This window comes from Trachurus japonicus, chromosome 12 (assembly GCF_045865225.1).
Source record: "Trachurus japonicus isolate A0001 chromosome 12, Traja_1.0".
NCBI lineage: Eukaryota > Metazoa > Chordata > Actinopteri > Carangiformes > Carangidae > Trachurus > Trachurus japonicus.
In genome coordinates this window covers 7,243,424-7,266,455 of record NC_140918.1, presented here as the reverse complement: position 1 = coordinate 7,266,455, position 23,032 = coordinate 7,243,424, and the positions used below count along the sequence as shown (strand labels likewise).

Genomic DNA, 23,032 nt, shown 5'->3' with positions numbered 1-23,032 from the left:
TTACGTATTGCATGCAAATTTCTGTCATCACAAAACAGCGATATCTTTTATGCATCTAAAAATATGTCATATGCTTTTTAAAACCGATAACAAAGGGATAATACTGACTAATCCAGCAGCTTACTAAGTGATCCCAAGGTTCCACCTTTGCAATTTGTTTTTGTTTGTCTCACCTTTCTTTTACCGCCTCTTTATATCACTGAGGAATAAAAAAGCTCCCGGGGAGAGAAAAAAAAGAGGATAGATAGTGATACAGATTTGAGAAATCCAGTTTAAACATGTTTAAACAAGACTTTTCCTGTTATATGGCAGCAGGTTGTTGCACAACTCAGTGTGCCGTTCAGTGTGGGTCGTCAGGTTTTCTAATTCCTGGAGCTATATCTGGTTATCGACCAGGGGGAAGCGGTATACTGTATGTACTGAGTTGCACAACAGTATTTAATAAGGCCACATGCATTACACAATATTATGAAATATTTGCATATTTCCTCGCAATGGTGAAATATGCAAAAGGCTAATCTATTAAATATTTGCATATTTCACCTTTGCAAGGAAATATGGTTAAATCTGGCGCACTTTATTGGCTCGAATATGAAAATTATATTATGAAATCTGAAGCAGACAGCGCTGTATGCCTTTATAAAGTTATCAGTCATTTTAAATATAGACAACAAACAAGACAGAGTATTTTTGAAAATGTGTGAATCCCTTCAACTTCTCCAGACGTATCTGTTAAAAAGTCAAACTGTAGCATGTTAAGACAGTTTTCATCTATTTGCTTCTATTTTTTTTGGCACTGCAGGTCTACGATTAAATACTAAGTAAACCCAGACAATTAATTAAAAGTCACTGAATAACCTTTACTTGCTGCGCCCTGTGTTAGCTTGCAGGCAGGTGGGATGTACAGTGTGTGCCAGGTGAACCACAAGCATAAGGAAATCCTCTGGGACTGATTCCCTCATGACTGTAATATGCCAGGCAGGGCGGGGAAAGCCGTCAAAGCGAGAAAGTCTGGTTGTCATCGGCGCTGATCAGAATGAAATATACAAATCTGTATATACACATGTTAGTAATTTGAATGTACAGAATGCAATATGCAAATCTAGATATACACATATTAGTAATTTGAATGTACAGAATGAAATATGCAAATCTATAGTCCTATATATAAATTAGTAATTTGAATAAAGCAGTGAATACAAATGTCATCTGGCATCAGTCCCTGACCTGCCGATTAACCTGAGTGAAAGCAGGATGATTCCCTCTGTGAGTGTATGTGTGTGTGTGTGTGTGTGTGTTGGCTTTTTGTTACCATGATGGCGATGCAACAGTACAGTGAAGTCACAAAATCTTTTATCAGACGTGTAGGTGATATATAATGATGTAGATCGGTGATGTCTGAGTGTGACCTACAGCTGCCCCCATAATCTTATAATGACACAGTAAGAGAGTGAGTGTGAACGAACATGCAGTGGTGCATTTAGTTACAGTCACTTCTGAGTTGGGACGGACAGATTCACCCTGACTACTAATATTAACCAGCTGGGTAAACAAACACAGTTTTAAGATTCATGGAGAAGAAGTAAAGGGATAAAAAAACAAAAAAAAACAAACAAACTGATGTTCCAGGAAGTTCAGACTTATCCGTCTGCAGATTTTCCAAAAATAGCACCAGTCCAACGCTCCAACGTTTCCTTGACCCGGCACACAGAAGAGAAGCCTCTCACATCTCCATCCCAACAGTGTCAGGGTCATCATTAACTGTGGAGAGATTTAAAGATAAGAACAGAGAAATGTAACAGGAGGTGATTCCTAAATATCGATAAGTGCTCTTAAACAGCGTCATATGAGCTCGGCTTTATCAGCTGGCATCTGTTTTTATTGTGGCTTCTACTGAGCTGTGATTATGAGTTATCTAAAAGATGCCAGTTGGTAAAAACAACAACAACAACGACAACACGTCACACCCTCTTTACTTAAACAACCTGTGCTGTGAGGCTGCCAATTTCTTATCAGAGCCCCGGCTGGTATGAGGATGTGGACGGAGGCACCTGATCTCTGTGACAAGGATGAGAGGGACACGTTGTCCACTTCACCGTTTTTTTTTTAAATTTAAGCTCTATTATCATGGCGTTATTAGCAGAGCATTACCCAATTTAACTAATTATGTTATCTCAGCATAAGTTCATCACTAATAGCAGAGCATTTTTCGTCAAGATTATGTTGAACTGTGGATGTAAATCAGTGACAATTAGAAGTTTAGCTCTGACTCTAGTTCCTGCTGCCAAGTCGAAAACACCCTAAATCGTTAAATGACTTTACGCCCATAGCCCTGACCTCATTAATAAAGACTTTCTCCACCCATTGCAGTTTGCGTACAGGACGCTACACTAACTCTGTTAAAGGGCAACTATGCAAGTTCTGTCACTTTTGCTCTGTTTTGCTAACCCTCCTCCCAGCCATGTGCATTTGTTTTCAATGAAGCCGGCAAGAAATCTATCCATGGAGCGGTGGATAACATTATTTATCATATACGATGTGCATATTTGTGTAGTCTTATCTGTCATAAACAAGAGATTACAGGTTACGGGGAGAGTGTTGTGTTTATGTTGGGACACCGATCGGTGGTGCTGAGCTCACAAGGTTGGTTTTCAGCCAAGAGACGCTAGGTGGAAGGCAGAGAGCCTCCATTCTCCCTCTAACAAGTTACAAGTCATTTATTTAACCATCACAATTACTCTCAAGCTGTTTAATTATGGTAAATGTAATTAAAGAACAAACCTCACAGAGAAACAAATTGCTTATGTGGAGGTAGCGGAGGCGAAGTTAGAACATCTTGAGAAGCAGGTGCATGACATGCGGGAACACATAGACGATCTCGACAACCGAGGTCACAGGTGCAACATACGTATAGTTGGAATACCCGAAAGCTCAGAAGGCTCGGATATATATACAGTATTATACAGTATATATATTGCCCAGTTATAGACGGTTTAAGGCCATTATTCTTTGTTTTCAACTGTCATGTAAATGTACTGACTTGCCAAGTTCCTTGATTAATTAATTTATTTTGTGAACACTTTCTCTTTCATCTGTTGGTTCCAGTCGCTTAAGGCTAAGCAAAAAAACGTTTTGATTGAGGTGGTTAATATCTGTAGCAAAATAACACTGTATACTGCTGTACAAGTGACTCTGCAGGATCTCCGTCTCTTTCTGTCAAGTCCTCACCAAACTCCAGGAGGAACATGCAGCCTATTGTTGGTGATTTTAACTTTTAAACCCCTTTTATAAATTGTGTAGACAACTTTTAATTATGTGTTTATGCTATTGGCTGTTGTATTGTTGTACGTTTTATGTGCTGTGTGTTATACGTTAGCTCCCCACAGCCAACTGCCCCACTGGGGACTAATGATGCGAAGCCTGTGGAGCTAGTTCAGGCAGACAACTCAAGTTTCGCCTATCCTGATCAGCTGATCAGTGATCAGTCACACGCACTCCTCATCCAAACAGGGCGGGCTACCTAAACCCCGCAGCCTGCTCATCCCTGGCTATGCTGCTGCAGCACCAGTGGAAAATCACTTAACTCAGATGATCAGCAGATCAAAATACTGATGGCGTCACATCATAAATCTTGATAAAACCGCAAGAGGGAGATGAATTTTAAGATTTATGTTACTGTCAAACATGCACGATCCAGGAACTCTTTTTTTTCATTATTATTGTTGATTGGCTTGTAGCTGCCAAAGCAAGACGCACTATCTATTCTCGGTTCAAACAAACAACATTTAAACAAACATTGAACAAACAGATAAGATCAGATAAGATACAAAATATACACTGTAAATAACAGTAACTAATTAGACAGTCTAACACACACATAACAAAAATCAACAGGACCTACACACGAGGGTGCTACTGTATATCAGCTACACATGTCAACAGAAGAAAAAAAAGAATGAATAAACCAGATAAAATGTCAATAAAGAAAGATACAAAGAAGACTGGGCCTACTTGTGAGAAGAAAAACAAGACGACAACAAGAAGAGGAAGAATTAAGATGTCGTAAACACATCATCTCTCTTGTCTCATCCAGGTAACTTCACACAAGCCTCCAAGTTTCAGTTTTACTGCCAAATATCTTAGAAAAGTCTGTCTCTTTACAGCCTGTGTTCTCATTTTACCAGACATGAGTGCAGCTCCGTTTTGAATAAGCTCGCCCTGTATTGTTTTTTTTAAATTTTATTATGATAGAAAACATTAGATTTAATAAGTTTGGAAAATGAAGCAGTGTTTTTCTTTCCTTTTTTCCCACAACTAGTCTTTTAACAGCAGAACTGACCACACAGGCTGCTACTTTGTTTTAGTATTGCTCTGCTATCAATATTACTAATGATATGCCACCTACAGCAGTTATGCATACAGTATAGAGGAGGATGATTTATTATTAGTAAACAGCATTGACACATTCACACAAAGGCAGCATTGTCCCAGTTTGTTACTTCACATATATCAACTCTTTTTAAAGTCTCCAGCCCAACCTGTTCTCCATGCAGGCGGGTCATCCTTCTCTGGACCCACCTCTGCACACAAACCATCACACTCATCACTGAACAATATCTGCAGCGTTTCACACCCAGGGTTGCTTTGTGAACACACTGAAACTTGTAACTTTGGGTGTTTGCCATCCCAGTGAAGTGTGGAATCATCTGTGTGTGTGTGTGTTTGTGCTGACATCGCTCACACTATAGGAGAGGACCATTATGTGACTGAAAACAATATCCCTTAGATAAATAATCCTTCTTCACTGGGTGTATTAAAGAAAAGTTAGCGTCATGATCAATTACTGTTTCCATGATGACGACGACCAAACCGACCCAACAGGATTTTCATCCCTAATAAATCATTACACCTCAATAATAACGCTTGACTCACTGCAGTGCTGCGCAATATGAAAATTACCTCAATAATTTATTATATGAGGAATTCCACTGTAATTGTGACACAACACAAGATAATGTATAATTATTGGTATATACTGTAAGGGCAGGAAATTAACACCCAATTACGACAATAACACATGACAATTGCAGGTAAATTTTACGGTTCACAGGTGAAACTGTCAACTGTCAGTCTCCCCACCATGTTGGCATGTAGTCATGAGCTCTGAGCAACTGTTGTGTTGTTGATCTGTCACTTACGTGTGTTGCTATTTTAATTTACGAGAGTGACTCAAGCAAGTCCGACATTTTCTTGAATTTTAATCTAGCGGCATATTTCTGGGGCGAAGAGGCTGGTTGTAACAACGGACCAACAAAACGATGACAAGGATGATTCAAAGAAAGGCAAAAGAAGACCTTTGAACACAAAGTGGATAAGTGGCACGGATCCTGTCTCTGTAAATGTAACAGTTGCAAGAGGTAGGCTCCTCATAAGCCTTGGCTTCTTACCTATCCTTTTCGTATGTATGTCTGTCATTCATACGAAATAAAACAATCATTCATTCATGCATTCATCTGGTTTATGATGTTACAGGAGAAATGTGCAGTTGTGACTGTCGTACGTATATTGGCTCAGAAAACGAAAGTCAAATCCATTTGTAATCTGTCCCTATTTATGCATTTTCTGTGTCATTCACCAAAACCAGTGTGGCAGGTAGCCAAAAGTTAACTTCAGGCCCTATATACAGTATTCTCTAAATGCGGGCGGGACTTTGGTTCCTCACTCATCACTTTGTTGTACATGAGGGTGAGTCCAGTCGACAATGCACAAGGGTGTCATTTTCATACCAATGGGTCTGTAGCGTGTCACCGAAGCACTAGTGATTATCCGTGCCATTATGAAAATTAAGTTTTTTGGCGATTACGTATTTGATGCACCAGAACAAAGGAATATTTTATCCATCTATTTAAAAAAAAAGAAAGAAAAGAAGACGTAGGTGAGAGGAAGCTCACCTTTCCTTGTAGTAGGAGGAGAGCAAGGTGCGGATCTCGGCCGATAAGTCTGGAACCACGAGGCCCTCCCAGGGAGACGAGGGAGTTACTTAAAAGAGAGGGGGGAGGAAAAAAAAAAGAAAAATAAGAAGAAGATTCAAAGTTACTGTAAAAACACATCAAAGTCACGATCACATAGTTCCAGCATCTTCCTTCATACCAGGGATTTTTTTTTTTGCCAAGGGGAATTTGGAGACTTATTTCCTTCAGTGTCTTATTATCATGTCAGGAATGCTTGAAAGAGACGCGTGTAATTTAAACTATGCAACCCGCATCTTGTATTTGTTCTTCTCATTTCCTACCATAGAGATAGATAGAGGCAGTTGCTGCTGTGTATTTCCTGATCAGTTTGATTGAGATGGGTTTTTTTGTTACATTTGTAGGCTATATACAGTATCAGTGCCTGGCTTGTTGTCCGACTCCTCAGACGCTGCTGTTGTTGTTGGTTCGGGCAGTGTCTCTTTCACATCCTGCAATTTGTTCAAACCTGTCTGTCCACTTTCAGACCAGACATCATTCTTTTTCTTCTTCTTTTTTGACAGACGAAGACAAAGTCTGTACAAATGAGCCGTTACGTTTGGTTTCATCGTATTGTCAGATTGACACATTGAGCACAGGTGACAGACATGGCAGCCTGATGTCTTCACTGATAAGTGTCCAAGTGGTGTGTGCTGTTGTGACTCACTTTCACTGCTCTGACAGTCGCTTTAAACTGTTTTCAGAGGAAAAAAGGAAAAATAAAAGGAAAAAATTACAGGGGTAATACGTAGTATAAGGTGAAGTGGAACATTTTTACCAATATGAACAATGTAGAATAATGTACAATATTGATTTCAGGGAACACACAAATAGGTTGTTTGTAGTCAGGGCTGCTGAAGCTCAAAGAGTTGGCCGAGTTGGTTTTTGTTCAGAACAAAAATAGCCTATTGAATTTGTTGAAACAGTGTGGTGAACTACTGCCTGCAAATTTGCAGAAGTTATTTGTATCAGTTTCACAGGACGACAATCATGGAAGAAAATTTAATTCCAAACACCAAATTGCAAGGACTAAGTTCCTTAACAGTCCAAGAAAAAGAGCTGTACAAATATCTCTCAGTTTAAGAGGATGTATAAGGTAATGGAAAATATTAGTTATTATTTTATATTGTTGGCTGTAATTCATTCATTAATTCATTTGAATATTTCATCTGATGTAAGCATTGTTTTTGTTTGTTTGCTTTAAGAAAGGAGCAGGTATTACTAGTCCTCTTCACCCTGCTCCTTTCCATTCCCAGGATTGGAGTAAACACATAACATTTCTGTAAAGCATTCAGTGAATCAACTATTAGAAAAATCTGAAGACCTCAACAAGTAAAATGTAAAAAAAAAACCATTCAAAACATATCCAACAATATCTTTTTTTTTATATATATAGTGAATGTGTCTGAAGAAGTGAGATAAGATTATACGGGCCCTGAGGGCAAAGACCCAGCATCCTTTGCTCTTCAAACTAGACCTTGGACCAGGCGAGCAGTCGTCCTCGCCCAGAGGCCTCGGGTCATTATGATTTTAATTATCTATTTTAAGAATTTACTTTATTTATTTCATCAATTTTATCTCTAGTTACTAATTTTAGCACCAAGCACTTTAAAGGGATAGTTCAACATTTTGGCAAATTGGCCCATTGCCATAATCGCTATAGTCATAGCAGTAGGTTCGTTACCTTTATTTGTCGGTGTAAGCTATTTTTAGAACGGAGGAGCGGAGCGGCGAACTGCTCAGAGCTACGCTATGGAGGCTAAAGGAATTTCTTGGTTTCCCTCATCAAACTCATCAAATACAAAATTCCAAAACTCCAAAACGCTTTCGTGGACAAGTTGTGACCTGCACATTCACCACACTATGAGATAATAATGGAAAGTTACGGAACAGGGCCGTTTTCGAGGTAAATACAGGGTAAATACAGAGTCTGCTTGCTGAAAAACTGTCCCTGAACGCAACACGCATCAGCGGTTTTGCATGAATTTACCTCTAAAACAGCTCCGTCTCATAACGTTCCATTATTATCTCATAGCGTGGTGAATGTGCAGGTCACAACTTGTCCACGACAGCCTTTTGGAGTTGTTGGGTTGTGTATTTGATGAGTTTGATGAGGAAAACCAAGAAATTCCCTTAGCCTCCATAGCATAGCCCTGAGCAGCTCGCCGCTCCGCTCCTCCGTTCTAAAAATAGCTTACACCGACAATTAAAGGTAACGAACCTACTGCTATGACTATAGCGATTATGGCAATGGGCCAATTTGCCAAAATGTTGAACTATCCCTTTAAAGCTGTCAGCTTCAAATCGAGTTAACTTATTGTTGTATCTGTGTTATCTGTGTATCATCTTGTCTGTGGCTGCGTCTGGCACTTTCTAGCCCAAGACATATTTCCCCTAAGAGACAATTAAGTTTGTTTGATCTGTTAATTAATGTAACCACCACAGCAGACAACAAAGGTGCAGGATGCCAGCTGCTGCTGCTGCTGGAGGAGGGTGTGTAAGTGAAACGTTTGCAAAAAAGTTCACCACTTTTTCTTAAACAGTAACAGTGTGTTGTGTAACAGATGCAGCAAAGTGGTTAAAAATCAGATACTGCAGCTTTAATTCAGCAATTGTGCAGAACGAGCCTAGTTTAATATGAAAACATAAACACAAATAGTAGTAATGGACTCAGGTGTCACTCTGCTCGTGCTGCACTACCTATTTCATGGTAAAGCGACCCCTGCTTCACCGCGGTGGATTTCCTCGAGCTCGGAGCTTCAATCTTCATGACCTGATCGCAGCACTGCCTCCACTGGCCTGCAGCGAAGAACAGCAGAAACAGAGATTTAGTGGTTTAAAAGCCTGAAAATTGCAATAATACGTAGGTTTGTCAGCTACTCATTTACTCTCAGCTTCGGTCTCTCTTTCAACAAGGAGGTGAAGTAGCTGTACTGTACATTATATCTCCACTCTCAATGAGTGAGTTATCAATGTGGGAGCCCCGCGGCACATACATCTGTCTGCGCCTTGAACTGGCGTGTCAACTTCTCGAGGAAAAAAACAGAGCTTGAATGAGAGCTGCACACAAAATGAAAAAAAAGAAGACACCTTTAATTAAAAACCAATTCAAATTAAAGAGCACTGTGACGAGTGATGTATTCAGTATAGTGCAAGATAAAGGCTCTTTGCAGGAGCATGACAACAGTTAAAATGTCAAGTGTGAACTCCCACTTTATATAATTTTATAAGCATTTGCAGACTAAAGAGACACACCTTTGTTCCGGAGACTCAAATGAACGAAAAAAAAAGCAAACTGTCTACTCTCTCCCGCTCTGCCTCACTCTTTTGTCAAAAGCAGAGCTAGAAAAACTATGGGTTCATACAGCTGCTTAACACACGCACACATACAGGGAATATACACAACAGGCTGAAGCAACATCAAATTTGTACAAAATAAACATCATATAGTTTGATAGTTTGCAACAAAATAAACATGATTATTAGATTAGTTCAGAGTCACAAATACGTTTTTACTTTGCTTTCTTCAAAGTAACCTCCTCTGGCTATAACAACTGCCTGGCATGTACAAGACAAGTTTTATGTGTTGTAATTTCAGTGTATCCTTCTTTCCTCAGTGTACAAATCTGTACTCTTGTTTCTTTACTCATCTGTTTAATTTCTGTGGTGGTTTGTCAGAGATATGAACACAGTTGAGATTTATTGGGGATTTTGTTTGCAAAGCCAAAGAGCTAAAGTTAAAACTATGATTTGTTATTTACTTAAGTTGTGACTCTTGCAATCTTCTCAATCCTCTTTTCATATGTTAACATTTATTCAGGAATGATCTGGTAACTTAAAGGTAAAGTCTGATCATGCAGTAAAAAAATCAAAAAATCCATAGAACTTGGACATCGTGAACAGAAACTTGAGGTTTTGGCCTGTTGTGTACATTTATATTTGCTATACATTAATCATTCTGCAGCACTGACAGCCTCCACCTGCTCCCTCTGAGAATTATTAGTGTTTTTTTTAAATTATTATTATTCGATATCAAGCTGGAATAGGAAGTTCCTTCATGTCCATTCAGGTTGACAATTTTCTGAACTTATTGTTTTGTGTATAAAAGTTTGGAGACTAATTATTGTTGCTCTGCAGTGGGTAGTTGAGAATATAATCACACAGTGAGAAAATAAACTAAAGCTATGCATACAAACCTGCTGTGTAAGGCCATCAGCCAGATGGATAATTAATGGTTAGTATCAACTATAACAGTGTTGATGGTATGAGGGTTGGTGATAATGGCGCCAGCTACAAAACATGCAAAAGTAACATGATTAATATCTTTGCACCTTGATTCAAGTTTTAATCACAGTCTGTCAAGCACGCTCAACAATAAAAAGGTGTTTGAGTGACAAGCGGATGAACACGGAAGGTAGAGAGAGAGAGCATCATCAGGTTTTGCAGGAAGCACAGCACCAATAAAAACTGTGCAGGATAAACAGAAAGCGAAGACGTTTGGCATGTCAAATTGAACAGTTACTGCCTGACAAGTCCTGATTTGACCGGTGTATTCCTCAAGGTTAGAGTTAGGTTTGACAGATTACCGACTTTCCACTTGGGTGCAGGTTAGAAAACGCTAACCCAAACCCTGACACACACAACAGGCAACACTGGAAAAGCCAGATACTGTATTGACTACCGGTACATGCATAATTAAACCCCAATATGTATATGAATTAACCATTCAACACAACTTTTAATTAATGCAAAATCTGGATTGAGTCTTTTTCAACTAAATTTACCACACTTTTATTTCAGCTGCTAGAGTTGTACTTTGAAATTGGAAAAGCCCATATAGACCTGAAAATAGAGAGAGTAGGTTAAAGCAGAAGTAAGTGGAATGTTTGTGTTAATATAAGTCTTAAATAGTTCTATCTTCCGACAGCAATCACTTATATTGAGTGTTTGGTCCGAAACACGGGTCTGTCAGTCACTCTGCTCTGCTGTAAGCCGAGGAGAAAACTTTCCTTGTACCCTACAACCTTTATCCAATGAGGAGAGAAAACGGCATAAAGGGGCGGTCCTCTCTGTGTGTGCAGCCAAGGGATGCGCGTGAATGTGGTGACGTAGGGACGAGGGCGGGGACTGCTAACTCCATCGGCTGACAAGAAGTTAGCCAAAACGACTGGATCGCTTACTTCTGCTTTAAGTTAATGGCATCATCATGCATCTTTTGAGTTATTGAAAGCTAAATTACATAACTCTTGCTGGTTTGGGATCAGTTTTTGTCTTTGATAGGGTTTCAGACACTTCTATACTTCTGAGGAATCTGTTTTGAAAGCATGTCTCATATGTTGTGAACATCATTTACATCATGCATTTTCTATATCAATAATGTACTGATGTCCATGTTCAGGTTCAGGTTCAGGTTACTTTATTGATACCCAAGGGTAAACTAGTTTTGCAGTCGAGAGTTAAACAAGCAACAGAAAACGAACAATCAAATCAGAAACAGGACATTTAAAAAGAACACATACACATAAAACAAGAGACAGCTTCGGCTCGACAGGTGGGTTTGAGGGGCTTTTTGTTTCTGTTTTCATACTTTTTGTTTGTTTTTTAGCTTGATGTGAGAGATGGATCGCTCAGTATTGTGTTGGAGGACTACAAATGGTGCTTTTGGATTTTTGAATGGTTGTATTTTTGTATGTGTTCTTTGTTTTGGTTTTTCTTGCTCTTTACAAACTGTTGCCCATTAAATTGGAATAAAATATCTTGAATATCGAAAGATAAAGTGTAAATAACGAAATTATTCCAACTGTAAGGGCAACAGTGTATATGTTTGTATTGTGTTGTGCTCTTAACAACTTTAATAAAAATAAAATAACAAAAACTAACTACCACACTGTGCAAAGATGCTCTGTGACTCCTAGAACATATCAGGCTGTCTTTATGATGAATGTTTGAAACGACATTCCTGTTCAGTTGTAACTTATCCCAGGTAGAACAGTGTGTTCCCTCCAATGTCACAGCATGTCATATGTTATGAGTAGTTAGTGTGCCCATCTCAGGTCACATTCATAATAACAGATATTTTGCGTGACACAATCAATCACTTCACTGCAACACTGCAGCAAGTATAAAGCAGTTTTATGTGAAGCCTTTGATTTGGAATCTGCCTATGAGATAATTGCATTTTGTCCAATAGGTAGGTAGTTATATATATTAAAAAAAAACATAAACGTGTCATTACAGAATGCCGTCTCACTGGTATTGTATTACGTACATTATTACCTACATTTCGAAATGCATTAACAAAGCCTGATAAACGGGTATCGAGACTTGGTTGAGTTCCAGTTACATATGCAGTGACACACTCAGACTTAAAGCAGAAGTAAGCGATCCGGTCGTTTTGGCTAACTTCTTGTCAGCAGATGGAGTCAGCAGTCCCCGCCCTCGTCCCTTCGTCACCACATTCACGCGCATCCCTTGGCTGCACACACAGAGAGGGCCGCCCCTTTATGCCGTTCTCTCTCCTCATTGGATAAAGGTTGTAGGATACAAGGAAAGTTTTCTCCTCGGCTTACAGCAGAGCAGAGTGACTGACAGACCCGTGTTTCAGACCAAACACTCTATGTAAGTGATTGCCGTCGGAAGATAGAACTATTTAAGACTTATATTAACACAGAAATTCAGCTTACTTCTGCTTTAATTGAAGATGTACACACTCACTGCTGTGGCTCTATGGGTGTGTATTGGCAAGAATCAGGTGATACATATACGTATCACAAAACAGTGGCAACGACACAATACACTGTGATACTATAAGCAAGACGATGTATTGCGACTTTTTTTCCCTTCTTTTTCTGACTGTACTAAGTTAGTTAACGCTTGAACATGCAATGAGCCACAAACTATAACCTTCAGGAGATCTCATTGGTCCACTGGAGCGGAGGAAGTCAACGGCTGAATGACTTCTGCCACACACAACAATAAACCACCGCTGTAAATGTTTGCATATAAAGAAAATAACTATAGTGCTTTTCGAACTATCACGATATTTCAGTGTATTGATATTTTCTTATACCTCTAATATATATATATATATATATATATATATATATATATATATATATATATATATATATATATATATATATGCAATACTTAAAATTGATGATTTCTGAGATGTTATTGGTATGCATTGTCTGTGTCAAATAACATAATATATATATATATATATATATATATGCAATACTTAAAATTGATGATTTTTGAGATGTTACTGGTATGCATTGTCCGTGTCAAATAAAATAATAAGAATTATAATTTGGCACAATAGGGACAAAAGTTCAGAATTTGAAACTACACTTCTGATAATACCAGCCACTGCACTGCCTGGTTCTTGTCACAGATCAACAAATAAACTAATTGTTATTTTTAATTTTATTTATTTATTTAACAGGGACAATGCTCAATACATATATTGTGCTGCAAACTAATTTTCATCTGCTGTCTCATAATTTAATATTTATATATTAATTTCTATAGAATCAGAACAGGCAGTTTCTAAGAGTCTCCATCTCAAACACCTGCTCAAACAATTTAATTCAAGTGAGCTTTCAGGTATAGATGTTCCCATGTTTCAAATATTTCTTTGGGTGTAACTGAGGCACCTTGTCATTCCTGATATTGCTCTGCAGCTGTAAATCAGGTTAATGTGGGGTAAACAACCGTTTGTCTCCACCAACTGTACTATATGTGACTTTTTCCGAGCCGGACCAGTTTGTCTTGTATTAAGTACATTTCGTAGAAGTCTGATGTTCCGCAAGTGCAGTAGAGGATGAAGGTGGAGGATAAAGGCTGAAGAAAGTTGGATACATTTGTGTTTGTAAATGCAGATGTTGCTGTGTGTTACAACACATTTGGAGGATGAATTAGTGAAATATGAACAGCTTCTATGCGCAAACTGTTAGATTTGCAGCTCCACCTCCCCTGCCTGTTTTTTTTTACTGTAGTTTATGTCTATTTATCATGTTTCTTTTATATTTCCTGCACTGCAGTCTGCACCTCTGTTCTGCTGCACTGAGAGCTGCTAAACAATGTCTATCTTATCTATCTATTCTATTCTAGTAGTACGAGTGCTTCTTAAAGGTGTCATTGTTGTTTATACACACCTTTTACTATTACTTAGATCAGTTTCCCAAAACATTGTGCTGGTAAATGCCATCACTTCCTGCTCAGCCCCCACACACACACACACAGGCTGATTAAAACCACCACGTAATCACTTCAAACCGGCCCCACGGCCCCAAAGCAGGTTCGCACGAATCATGCGGCAGAGATGAAGGGATCTATAGGAGGCCTCTGTTGTTTCCAGACAGAGAACACGCTGTTCTGTTTTCCGGGACTCACTCATGTTAAAGATGTGCTGCCACAGGGCCTGGCTCCAGCGCTGCGTCTCCTCAGGTAGAGGCGTGGTGAGCGTGCACGACGTTCCCTCCTGCTCTTGACCGTGTCTGCTGATGTAGATACTCAGGGAGTGGACAGGATCCCTCTCAAAGGCACACACAAGGGTATCCTTGGAGGAAGAAACACACACACACACACACACATTATGCAAAGTATCAAAGTAAGTGAATATTGTCCTGATAAAACAACACCAGCACATTAATGCATAATGAGATATTAACCTCTTATTAGTTGCTAATAAAAACATCTATGATTCATGATAATGACCCTGGTCTTTTTTTTACATTCATAACTAATTTAATCACCATATTAAACAACTGAAGGAAGTTGAATATATTTCCTCATTTCTCAGTTAAGTTTATTGTCATTTATGAACATGAAGGAATGAAATATGTTACCCAGATCCTATAGCGTACATGATAATAACATTCAAACAAAATAGACCCTATAATAATAATGATAAATGACTAAGAATATATAGAAATAGACACATCACACAATTGAACATTCACAGCGTTGCTTTGGAAAGTATGTGAGCCCCGGCCTGGACCAATGACATCATCCAAAGTTAAGCAGCGTCGAAGAATAACAACGCCAAATTCCTCCTGAACGTTGAGCTGATCGGCAGCTACTGGCAGCTCCTGTTCGAGGTTTAAGTCGCTCAAATAGGTTTGACTACAGTAGTTATGAAATCAAGTCTCAGGGTTCAATTCCTTTTTCTTTTTTTTCCCCACTAGCACTATTGATGTTAACTGGGTGTGTTCATGAAAATTAATTATCATAATTACAGTCAATTTGATGTGGTTAGATACGGACGAGGCAGGTAATACATCAGTTCAATCCAAATGCTTTACTTTTACTTAAAGCAGATATCAGTGGAATGTTTTTGTTAATATAAGTCCTAAATAGTCCTATTTTCCATCAGCAATCACTTACATGAAGTATTTCAGCCTAAACACGAGTCTCTCCGTCACTCTGCTCTGCTGTAACCCGAGGAGAAAATTTTCCTTGTGGGATACAAGTGTTATCCAATGAGGGGAGAGAACGGCATGAAGGGCTGTGTGTGCAGCCAAGGGATGCGCGTGAATGTGGTGACGTAGCACGAGGACCAATTGATGCCTGACAAGGGCGGGGGCTGCTAACTCATGGTGCGTTCAAGGAAACTCGTACTTTGTGTTTTTCCTTCCTGTGAAGTCATACCAGTTCGATCTGGTACGAGTTCACGGGTCGGAAGTTACGAGTGGCCGTTATAGGGAACTTTCACAGACAACAGGACGGTAAAAACACGAGCTACGGGTTACCTGGAACGCTACCAAGTCGTAGTTGTGACTTGAAGCTGTAACTTACGGTTTCAAAAGCCTGCCTTGAACACAGCATTAGCCGAAACGGCCGTGCCGATGATATCTGCTTTAATTAGTTTTGTCACAGTGAAACCAAAGTCTAATTTTGTATGTGTGGATTTTCCTGATTGTTCTTCTGCATGGCATCATGATCTCAATGTTTAAATGAATTGATCAAGGGGGGAGGATAGAAGGAGAGAAAAGATGACCTGGATTTGATCATTTGAGCTCCACAGAGAAGTAAAAACACACACAGACATGTTTTTTAAGTACGTAAAAACCGCAAATATGAATATGTGTATAAAAATATGGGGCATTAAACACAGTAACAGAGCCAGTGCACTTGGTGACAGTGCTGACCCAAGTGTCCTGAAGCCACGACATGAAAAAGTTGTTCGGAAAAAATGAATTTGATCTCTGTTTTTAGCCTTGTTGTAGCAGTAGCTCCCAGTGGCTCTGTTGATGTTTGTGCACATGTGCGAGATTTGCTGCGAGATGTTCGTTCGTCATTGTAAACCATTGGATGTATGATGTAAACATGGAAGAACATCTCGCAACAAGGCTAAAAACAGAGATCAAATTATTTTTTTCCAAACAACTTTTTCATGTGGCGGCTTCAGGACACTTGGGTCAGTACGGACGAGCAGTATGGAGGTATCTGGATGTTTCAGTGTGTATTCTGGACAATTCAAAAGTGAGCTCTATCTATCGCCATTATATGAAAATCTGTTGCGAGCTGGACCCCCCCTGGAACTCCTAAAGGGTTTTGGTGACTCCGAAAGTTCTCCGACCCCTTCCTTGGCATGACGGTGAGTAGATGATTGGTGAATTATCGATTTTGGGTGAAGTATCCCTTTAAGTCTTCATTATTTACTACTATGGTCGAAGTAGCCCTTAGATCCACAGGGTGTAATTTAGTTTGTGGTTAAATTACCTCTTTAAACACCAATATAATACATGTAACAGAGTGGGAAAATGAATGAATCAGACTTAAAGTGCATGAAAAAAATAAATTGCAATTGCAATCTGCAGATGTTCGCGGCTACGACGGAGGATTCCTCTCCTGGGAAATCTTTCATTAATTTACCTGTGCACCCCGGTGGCCTCGGACAAGTTATTGTAATCAACGTGGACAAAAACGGCAAATGAATCCATCTCTTTATTCATGAGGCTTTAGCACAAACCTTTCTGATGGAGACTACAAGTAACGGCTCGTCCTCAGACTCCAGGTCCTCTTGACTCTGATAGCAGAGGAGACTTTGCCCCCTGAGGACGCCGAAGACATTTCTCGGGCAATTAAGGTCCTCTCCGAGCTGAGAGACAGCAGAGAGTAAAGTAATACTGTGAATGATAATGTGATGAAAAATATTATTATGAAATGGGGAAAATACATGAACATGCTCTCACCTTAACCTTGAGTTGACCAGTTATGGCCGGTTGAGTCATACACTGAGGCTGAGCGACCAGGCGGCAGCACATGTTGCCAAACAGAGGCAACCAGAATGGACTGTCCTCTGGAGGAGGAGAGGAGAGGAGAGGAGAGGAGAGGAGAGGAGAGGAGAGGAGAGGAGAGGAGAGGAGAGGAGAGGAGAGGAGAGGAGAGGAGAGGAGAGGAGAGGAGAGGAGAGGAAGAGTTGGAGGAGACCAGAATAGAGGAGAGGAGAGGAAGAGTTGGAGGAGAAGAGAGGAAGAGTTGGAGGAGAGGAGAGGAAGAGTTGGAGGAGAGGAGAGGAAGAGTTGGAGGAGAGGAGAGGAGAGGAGAGGAGGAAGAGAGGAAGAGTGGGGGGAGACAAAAGAGAGGAGGGGAGACCAGAGGAGAGGAGAGGAGAGGAGAGGAGAGGAGAGGAGAGGAGAGGAGAGGAGAGGAGAGGAAGAGTGTGAGGAGAGGAGAGGAGACCAGAGGAGAGGAGAGGAGACCAGAGGAGAGGAAGAGTGGGAGGAGACCAGAGGAGAGGACAAAAGAAAACAAAACAAAATGTAAGAAGACAAGAAAAACAGAGGAGAAGTAATGAGAAGGTAAGGGGTGACAAGATTAGAGGAGAAGGGGAGACAAGAGGTGAGAATAGAAGACAAAATAAGCCAATAGAAGACAAAATGAACCAAATGAAGGGAGGAGCGAGGAGGAGAGAGGAGGAGAGAGGAGGAGAGAGGAGGAGAGAGGGATCTGTAACTCACCTGTAGCCGACAGCAGCAGATCGTGAGTCTTGAAACCTTCCTGCACATGCTGGATGGTCAGCGTGGTGTGAGCCAGCAGCTGAAACCTCGGCCCCCTTCACACACACAAAGCATCCAGCAACATCAGCTGACATGTGACTTTTTCTAAGTGAAACTGAAACCAAATGTTGAAGAACCGTCGTCCTCACAGTGTTGATACATCAGGCTGTGAAGGTGGCGACATGTTTCCTCCTCCTCCTCCTCTTCCTCCTCCTCTTCCTCGGGAGCCACACACAGCTGCAGACTCAAAGACGGCGCGGAGCCTCTTCCCGGAGGAGCATCCCAGAGGGGCCCCGAGCAGGAGGCTCGCTCTCCTGGGTCCTAGAGCCCCCAGGGAGAAATCCTCCACCACACAACTGCTGTAGAGCTCAACACGGAGCTGGAAGTCAGGACCCACCTCACTGCTGCTCACACACACACACACAGAGTTACACAAGGTCATATAAAATTATCTTTAAAGGATAATTACCGTTTTTTTTTTTTTACAATCTGGACCTTATTTCTAGCACAAAATACGATCATTTACTCACCCAGATAACTTTGGTGTCATTACAAGTCGTTTTGACGAAATTAGATCCAGCCGAGATCCACGTATAATGTGAGTCTACAGGGCAGCAGAATGCAGCCTCTAAATAACACATTATCTGCCACGAAACTCATTCATTTCACCAATATTTTGTTATGATACGCTAGTGCTATTCCCCTCTGAGTCCTGGGTGAGCTGTTATCAACATCCGGAGTCTGTAGGTTGACCTACTAACCTCTGACCTGGATGATGTCATCTCTGAGCGCCACACAGTGTGGCTAGTTGCTACTGCTAATGCTATGGTTAGTTTCTGCGTGTTTCCGACTTTCAGCTTCCACAGGTTTCCTCTCCACAACCTGGACTCACTAAAGCTCCGACTAGTTGAGCTAAAAATGGACCCGAATGCCGAAGCAGAATGATTATTATCAGAATGAACCGATCTTCCAGGTCAGATGTTAGTAGGTCAACCTACAGACCCCGGATGTTGATAACACCTAACCCCGGACTCAGAGGGGAATAGCACTAGCGTATCATAACAAAATATTGGTGAAATGAACGAGTTTCGCGGCAGATAATGTGTTATTTAGAGGCTGCATTCCGCTGCCCTGTGTACTCGCATTACATGGATATACGCGGCTCTCGGCTGGAGCTAATTTTGTCGGAACGACTTGTAATGACACCAAAGTTATCTGGGTGAGTAAATGATCGTATTTTATGCTAGAAATAAGGTCCAGATTGTAAAAAACGATCATTATCCTTTAAAGCTGAAACTGTTAACAATAGAGCACAAAAGAGGATGGACATACAAGACAATAGTGTCTTCAAAACAGATGTCAGTCAAAGTCCTGTCCACCATCACCAGGTCAGTGTCGTAGATCTGCGTGCCACACTGGAGCAGGCAGAACACGGCACAGCGATGCAGCTCTGAAAGTACAAACAGGTCATTTTCTTCCTGTAATGAAACTTTCACTGATTTTTTTTTTCTTTTTCATTCAATCAACAGGCTATGATCTTTATTGAGATGTTCACGTGCATCAGTTCCTTTGGGTTGCATCCTCTCTGTGAACTTACCTCCTTTGTTTTTGAAGTACTCTGAGTCTTTCCACATTAACGGGATTCGCAGGTCTGCAGAGAGCAAATTGCAATGCAGTCGTGTTTTATTCACTCATTTTTGTTTTGTGTTTTTTGTGTTTTGTTTTTTGTTTTTCCACTCACCTGAAAGAGCCACTTTTCCCGTGCATGGCACAATATCTTCAGACGGCCTGCAGTTTAAAAAAAACAAAAAAAAAAACATCAGCAGATCATTTGTCAACCATATGCACATACACAATATATAACATAATAAATTCTGTACATACAAACACTCGACTTGCATTTACACCCTGCTCTCTAACTTTCTATCCACTTCCCCGGCTATTATCTATTATCTGTTTACCCACTCACTCCATCTGACCTGCGTCCAACTCTCTGCAGGATTTGAGCTTTCCTCATCCTCTGGAGCTGGCTGAGCAGGGCCAGAATGCGGGCATTGCAGGTCTGCAGGCTCTTGGAGGCCTCCAGGGCCTGGTCTCTCTGGGAACATGCTGCCAGGAGCTTACTGGCCCCCTCCCGCATCCGCACCTCCCTCTCAATCTGCTTCAGCACCTCTTTGTCCTGGACCAGGAGAAGAAGGAAAAAAAGAAAAGAACATTTTTTAACCCAAACTATTGTCAATACTGTCAAACAGTCAAAACATGAATACACATCAGTTTTTACCACCTGACAGACACACTGAAGTCTGTGCGGACGGACATGCATGGCCCCCTGAGGATGAATTTTCTCTTAGCAACACTTTTTCTTTTCTGTTACAGCCCCCTTTTTAATCCTTATTTTAGACCTTGCTAATGGGTTATGCAATATGTTGTTATTGTGTATTCTATGTATGATGCGTGTGAGTGGTCTTCTGGCTGGTGCTGCTGTGGTAACAATGTAATTTCCTGCAAAGGATTAATAAAGTATCTTGAACTATATATATGTACTTTTTAAAATTATTATTTACATAGCATGTACAAACCAAGATCATTATCATGGGTGTTACAGTCAAAATCACAATATATTTTTCACATACATCATGGTATAATGTCATACCATTCATAGACAATGCAAACATAATCCATGATTTTTCCCAGCGTTCAGTGCATTTCTCCAACTCAAGTCTTAAAACAGAGGCAAGTCTCTCAAGAGAGATTTCTTTCACAATCCCGCGCCACTGGTCCAGTGTTGGAGCATCAACTTGCAACCATTTTCGGGATTTAGCTTTCCTACAACTTGCCAAAAGTCTTCAATAATTATTTATCCTTGTGTAGGATTGTTTCAGGTATTTTACCAAGGTATAAAGTAACAAAAGAGTAATCTAACTCTATCTGTTATTATCTCGGTGGCCACCTCCCTCCTGTATGACTGGATTTTCGGACAGGCCCAAAAGATATGGAAATGATAGAGGTTCCACAAAAAAAATCTCACTACATTCTTCCAGCCAAACTCTCTCAACGATCTTGCTTGTGTCTCGCATATTTCCATCCAGGTCTCATCTGAAATCTGGTTGACTTTTTTTCTTTCTTTTTTTTTGGGGAAATGCTGTCCCAATTAATAAATGAATATATTTCACACACCCACCTCAGGAATCATCAGCATCTGCTCAATTAGTACAAATTAGCATGCTAACAGGCTAACATCAGCCTCTTCAGCAGCATCACTGAAGTCCATAGTAGCACTGAGCCTAGAAGTAATGTGTGTGTGTCATAATGTGAGGGAGTGTGATTAGTAATTCTAATTCCCAGTTGCTGCAGCAGCTGCTGATGCAGTGATAAACATGACTACCCCATGACATGGTGGCAGTCACTATTATTAGCCTTGTAAAGAAAAAAAAAGAACCACTCTGCTGTTTCAGCTTCAAACGCGCACACACTGAACTGAACTGATGTCAGGTGTTTTAGTGAGACCACAAAGCAGAGAGATGTGGTCAACGTTTCCTTTTGAATTATGGGATTTATCATTAAATACATGAGAGAAATATAAAAACAAAGACTGTGTGTGTATTATTATATATATATTATGCAGAAAACTATTCCAAAGTGCATGAGTAGTGATTAGAATTTCTTTTCTTTATTGATTATCCACTTTGCCGTGTTTCCTTATGAGCTTTATAATAGTCTATAGTGAGAGTGCTGTCTCATTTATTACTTTACTGTTTTAAAGTAATATAAAAAGCTTATGTCATCTTTTAACGCAAAGATTTTGTTGAACTTGTTTAAACTCTTAAAGAAAATATTAAGTATTTTCTCTTGAGTGCGAAATGAGCCTTATGTTTGTACATTAACTCTGGCTCACTTTATGATGTTGTTGTTGTTGTCCACTGGCTGCTGTCTGCTCTTATTTGTTGTCCCTCCTATTTTTGTCGCTTACACCCCAAGGAAGGGTCAACAGAAAAGAAAATGTATGATGTAAAGAGCTGAAACATTCATTAACAGATGTTCATTTGAGTACACTGTGGTTTATATTGTAGCTATTAATGTTACACTTTGATATGATGAATGCAGCCTCAACACAAACATTTTTAGACTTCTGTCTGCTGGTCAATACTTTATAACTGTAAACAGTCCTCTGAGTGTTACCATGCATTAAGTCGGACATTACTGTAGGTGTTATTAGAAGTATAGCTTTGGAGATCAGGTCGTTACATAATTCATGGATTCACAGCCCTAAGCCTTGTTGGTATGTTCTGGTTTTGTAATGTACAGTTTCTAAACACCATCCTATTACAAAAGTTAATTTGTTAAAAAAAAGAAAATAAACTTAATTGGTTCTATATTTTTCTTAGGGTAAAACGGAACAGCGATGAAGATGAACTCTTGGTTATTTGTTATTTAATATATTCCATTATTTCTAAGATTAAAGAGTATGAATTTAAATGGATTCAATAAATGAACCATGAGTATCGTTAAATATTTAAATCCTCATTCTGGACATGAAAAATGAGTTACATTATAAACTTTAAAAGTTCACACTGTATATCAGAGTCCAAACAAAACACTATTACCGTTCACATCTATACTAAATCAACATATTTACATCCACAGGAAGTACAGACAATACAAAAGAAACAAAAAAACAATCTGTCACTAACCTGTGTGTTATCATCCATGTTGATTCTCTGCAGCGTCTCACAGGTCTGCTCCGGACTCTGTGTAGTCAGCAGGTGCAGTGCAGCGAGCGGGCCGAGCCGACTAATCCTTCCCGCTGACTACAACAGTGTTATAGTGGACCTGCAGACAGAGCAGTTAGTTACTCAACAGAGATCAAAACAGTCTTAAGCCTCACTACAAGAGGTTGCAGCATGAGGGATTACAGGGGTCTCAACAAAAACCCTTGTAGTCTTTTTCTTTATAAACTATATATTCTGGCAACGTCTTGTGAACGCGTAAATAACATACAGTGACTCACACAGGAAA

The 23,032-nt window shown here is 40.0% G+C and overlaps 1 protein-coding gene across 1 annotated transcript; it reads right to left on the bottom strand.

Moving 5' to 3' along the window:
- Positions 1-1,688: 1,688 nt before the first annotated feature.
- LOC146977012 (rhotekin-like) lies at positions 1,689-22,866 on the bottom strand. Its single transcript, XM_085792389.1, has 13 exons — positions 22,708-22,866; positions 19,996-20,195; positions 19,758-19,804; positions 19,614-19,667; positions 19,349-19,466; positions 18,166-18,420; positions 17,978-18,072; positions 17,210-17,316; positions 16,987-17,115; positions 14,406-14,571; positions 8,709-8,807; positions 5,952-6,039; positions 1,689-1,761 (listed from the first exon to the last, which is right to left on the bottom strand). Exons 1-13 carry the CDS (start codon positions 22,723-22,725, stop codon positions 1,758-1,760), a joined length of 1,380 nt encoding a protein of 459 aa, XP_085648515.1. The 5' UTR covers positions 22,726-22,866; the 3' UTR covers positions 1,689-1,757.
- Between the last annotated feature and the right edge of the window lie 166 nt (positions 22,867-23,032).

Bases quoted from the DNA above. Each gene is read 5' to 3' on its own strand.
- LOC146977012 (XM_085792389.1), bottom strand. The intron at 17,317-17,977 runs GTGAGTTACAGA...CTCCTCCTCCAG, and splicing joins TCTGCTGCTGTCGGCTACAG to AGGACAGTCCATTCTGGTTG. The intron at 14,572-16,986 runs GTTTGTGCTAAA...TCTTCCTCCAAG, and splicing joins TTGTAGTCTCCATCAGAAAG to GATACCCTTGTGTGTGCCTT.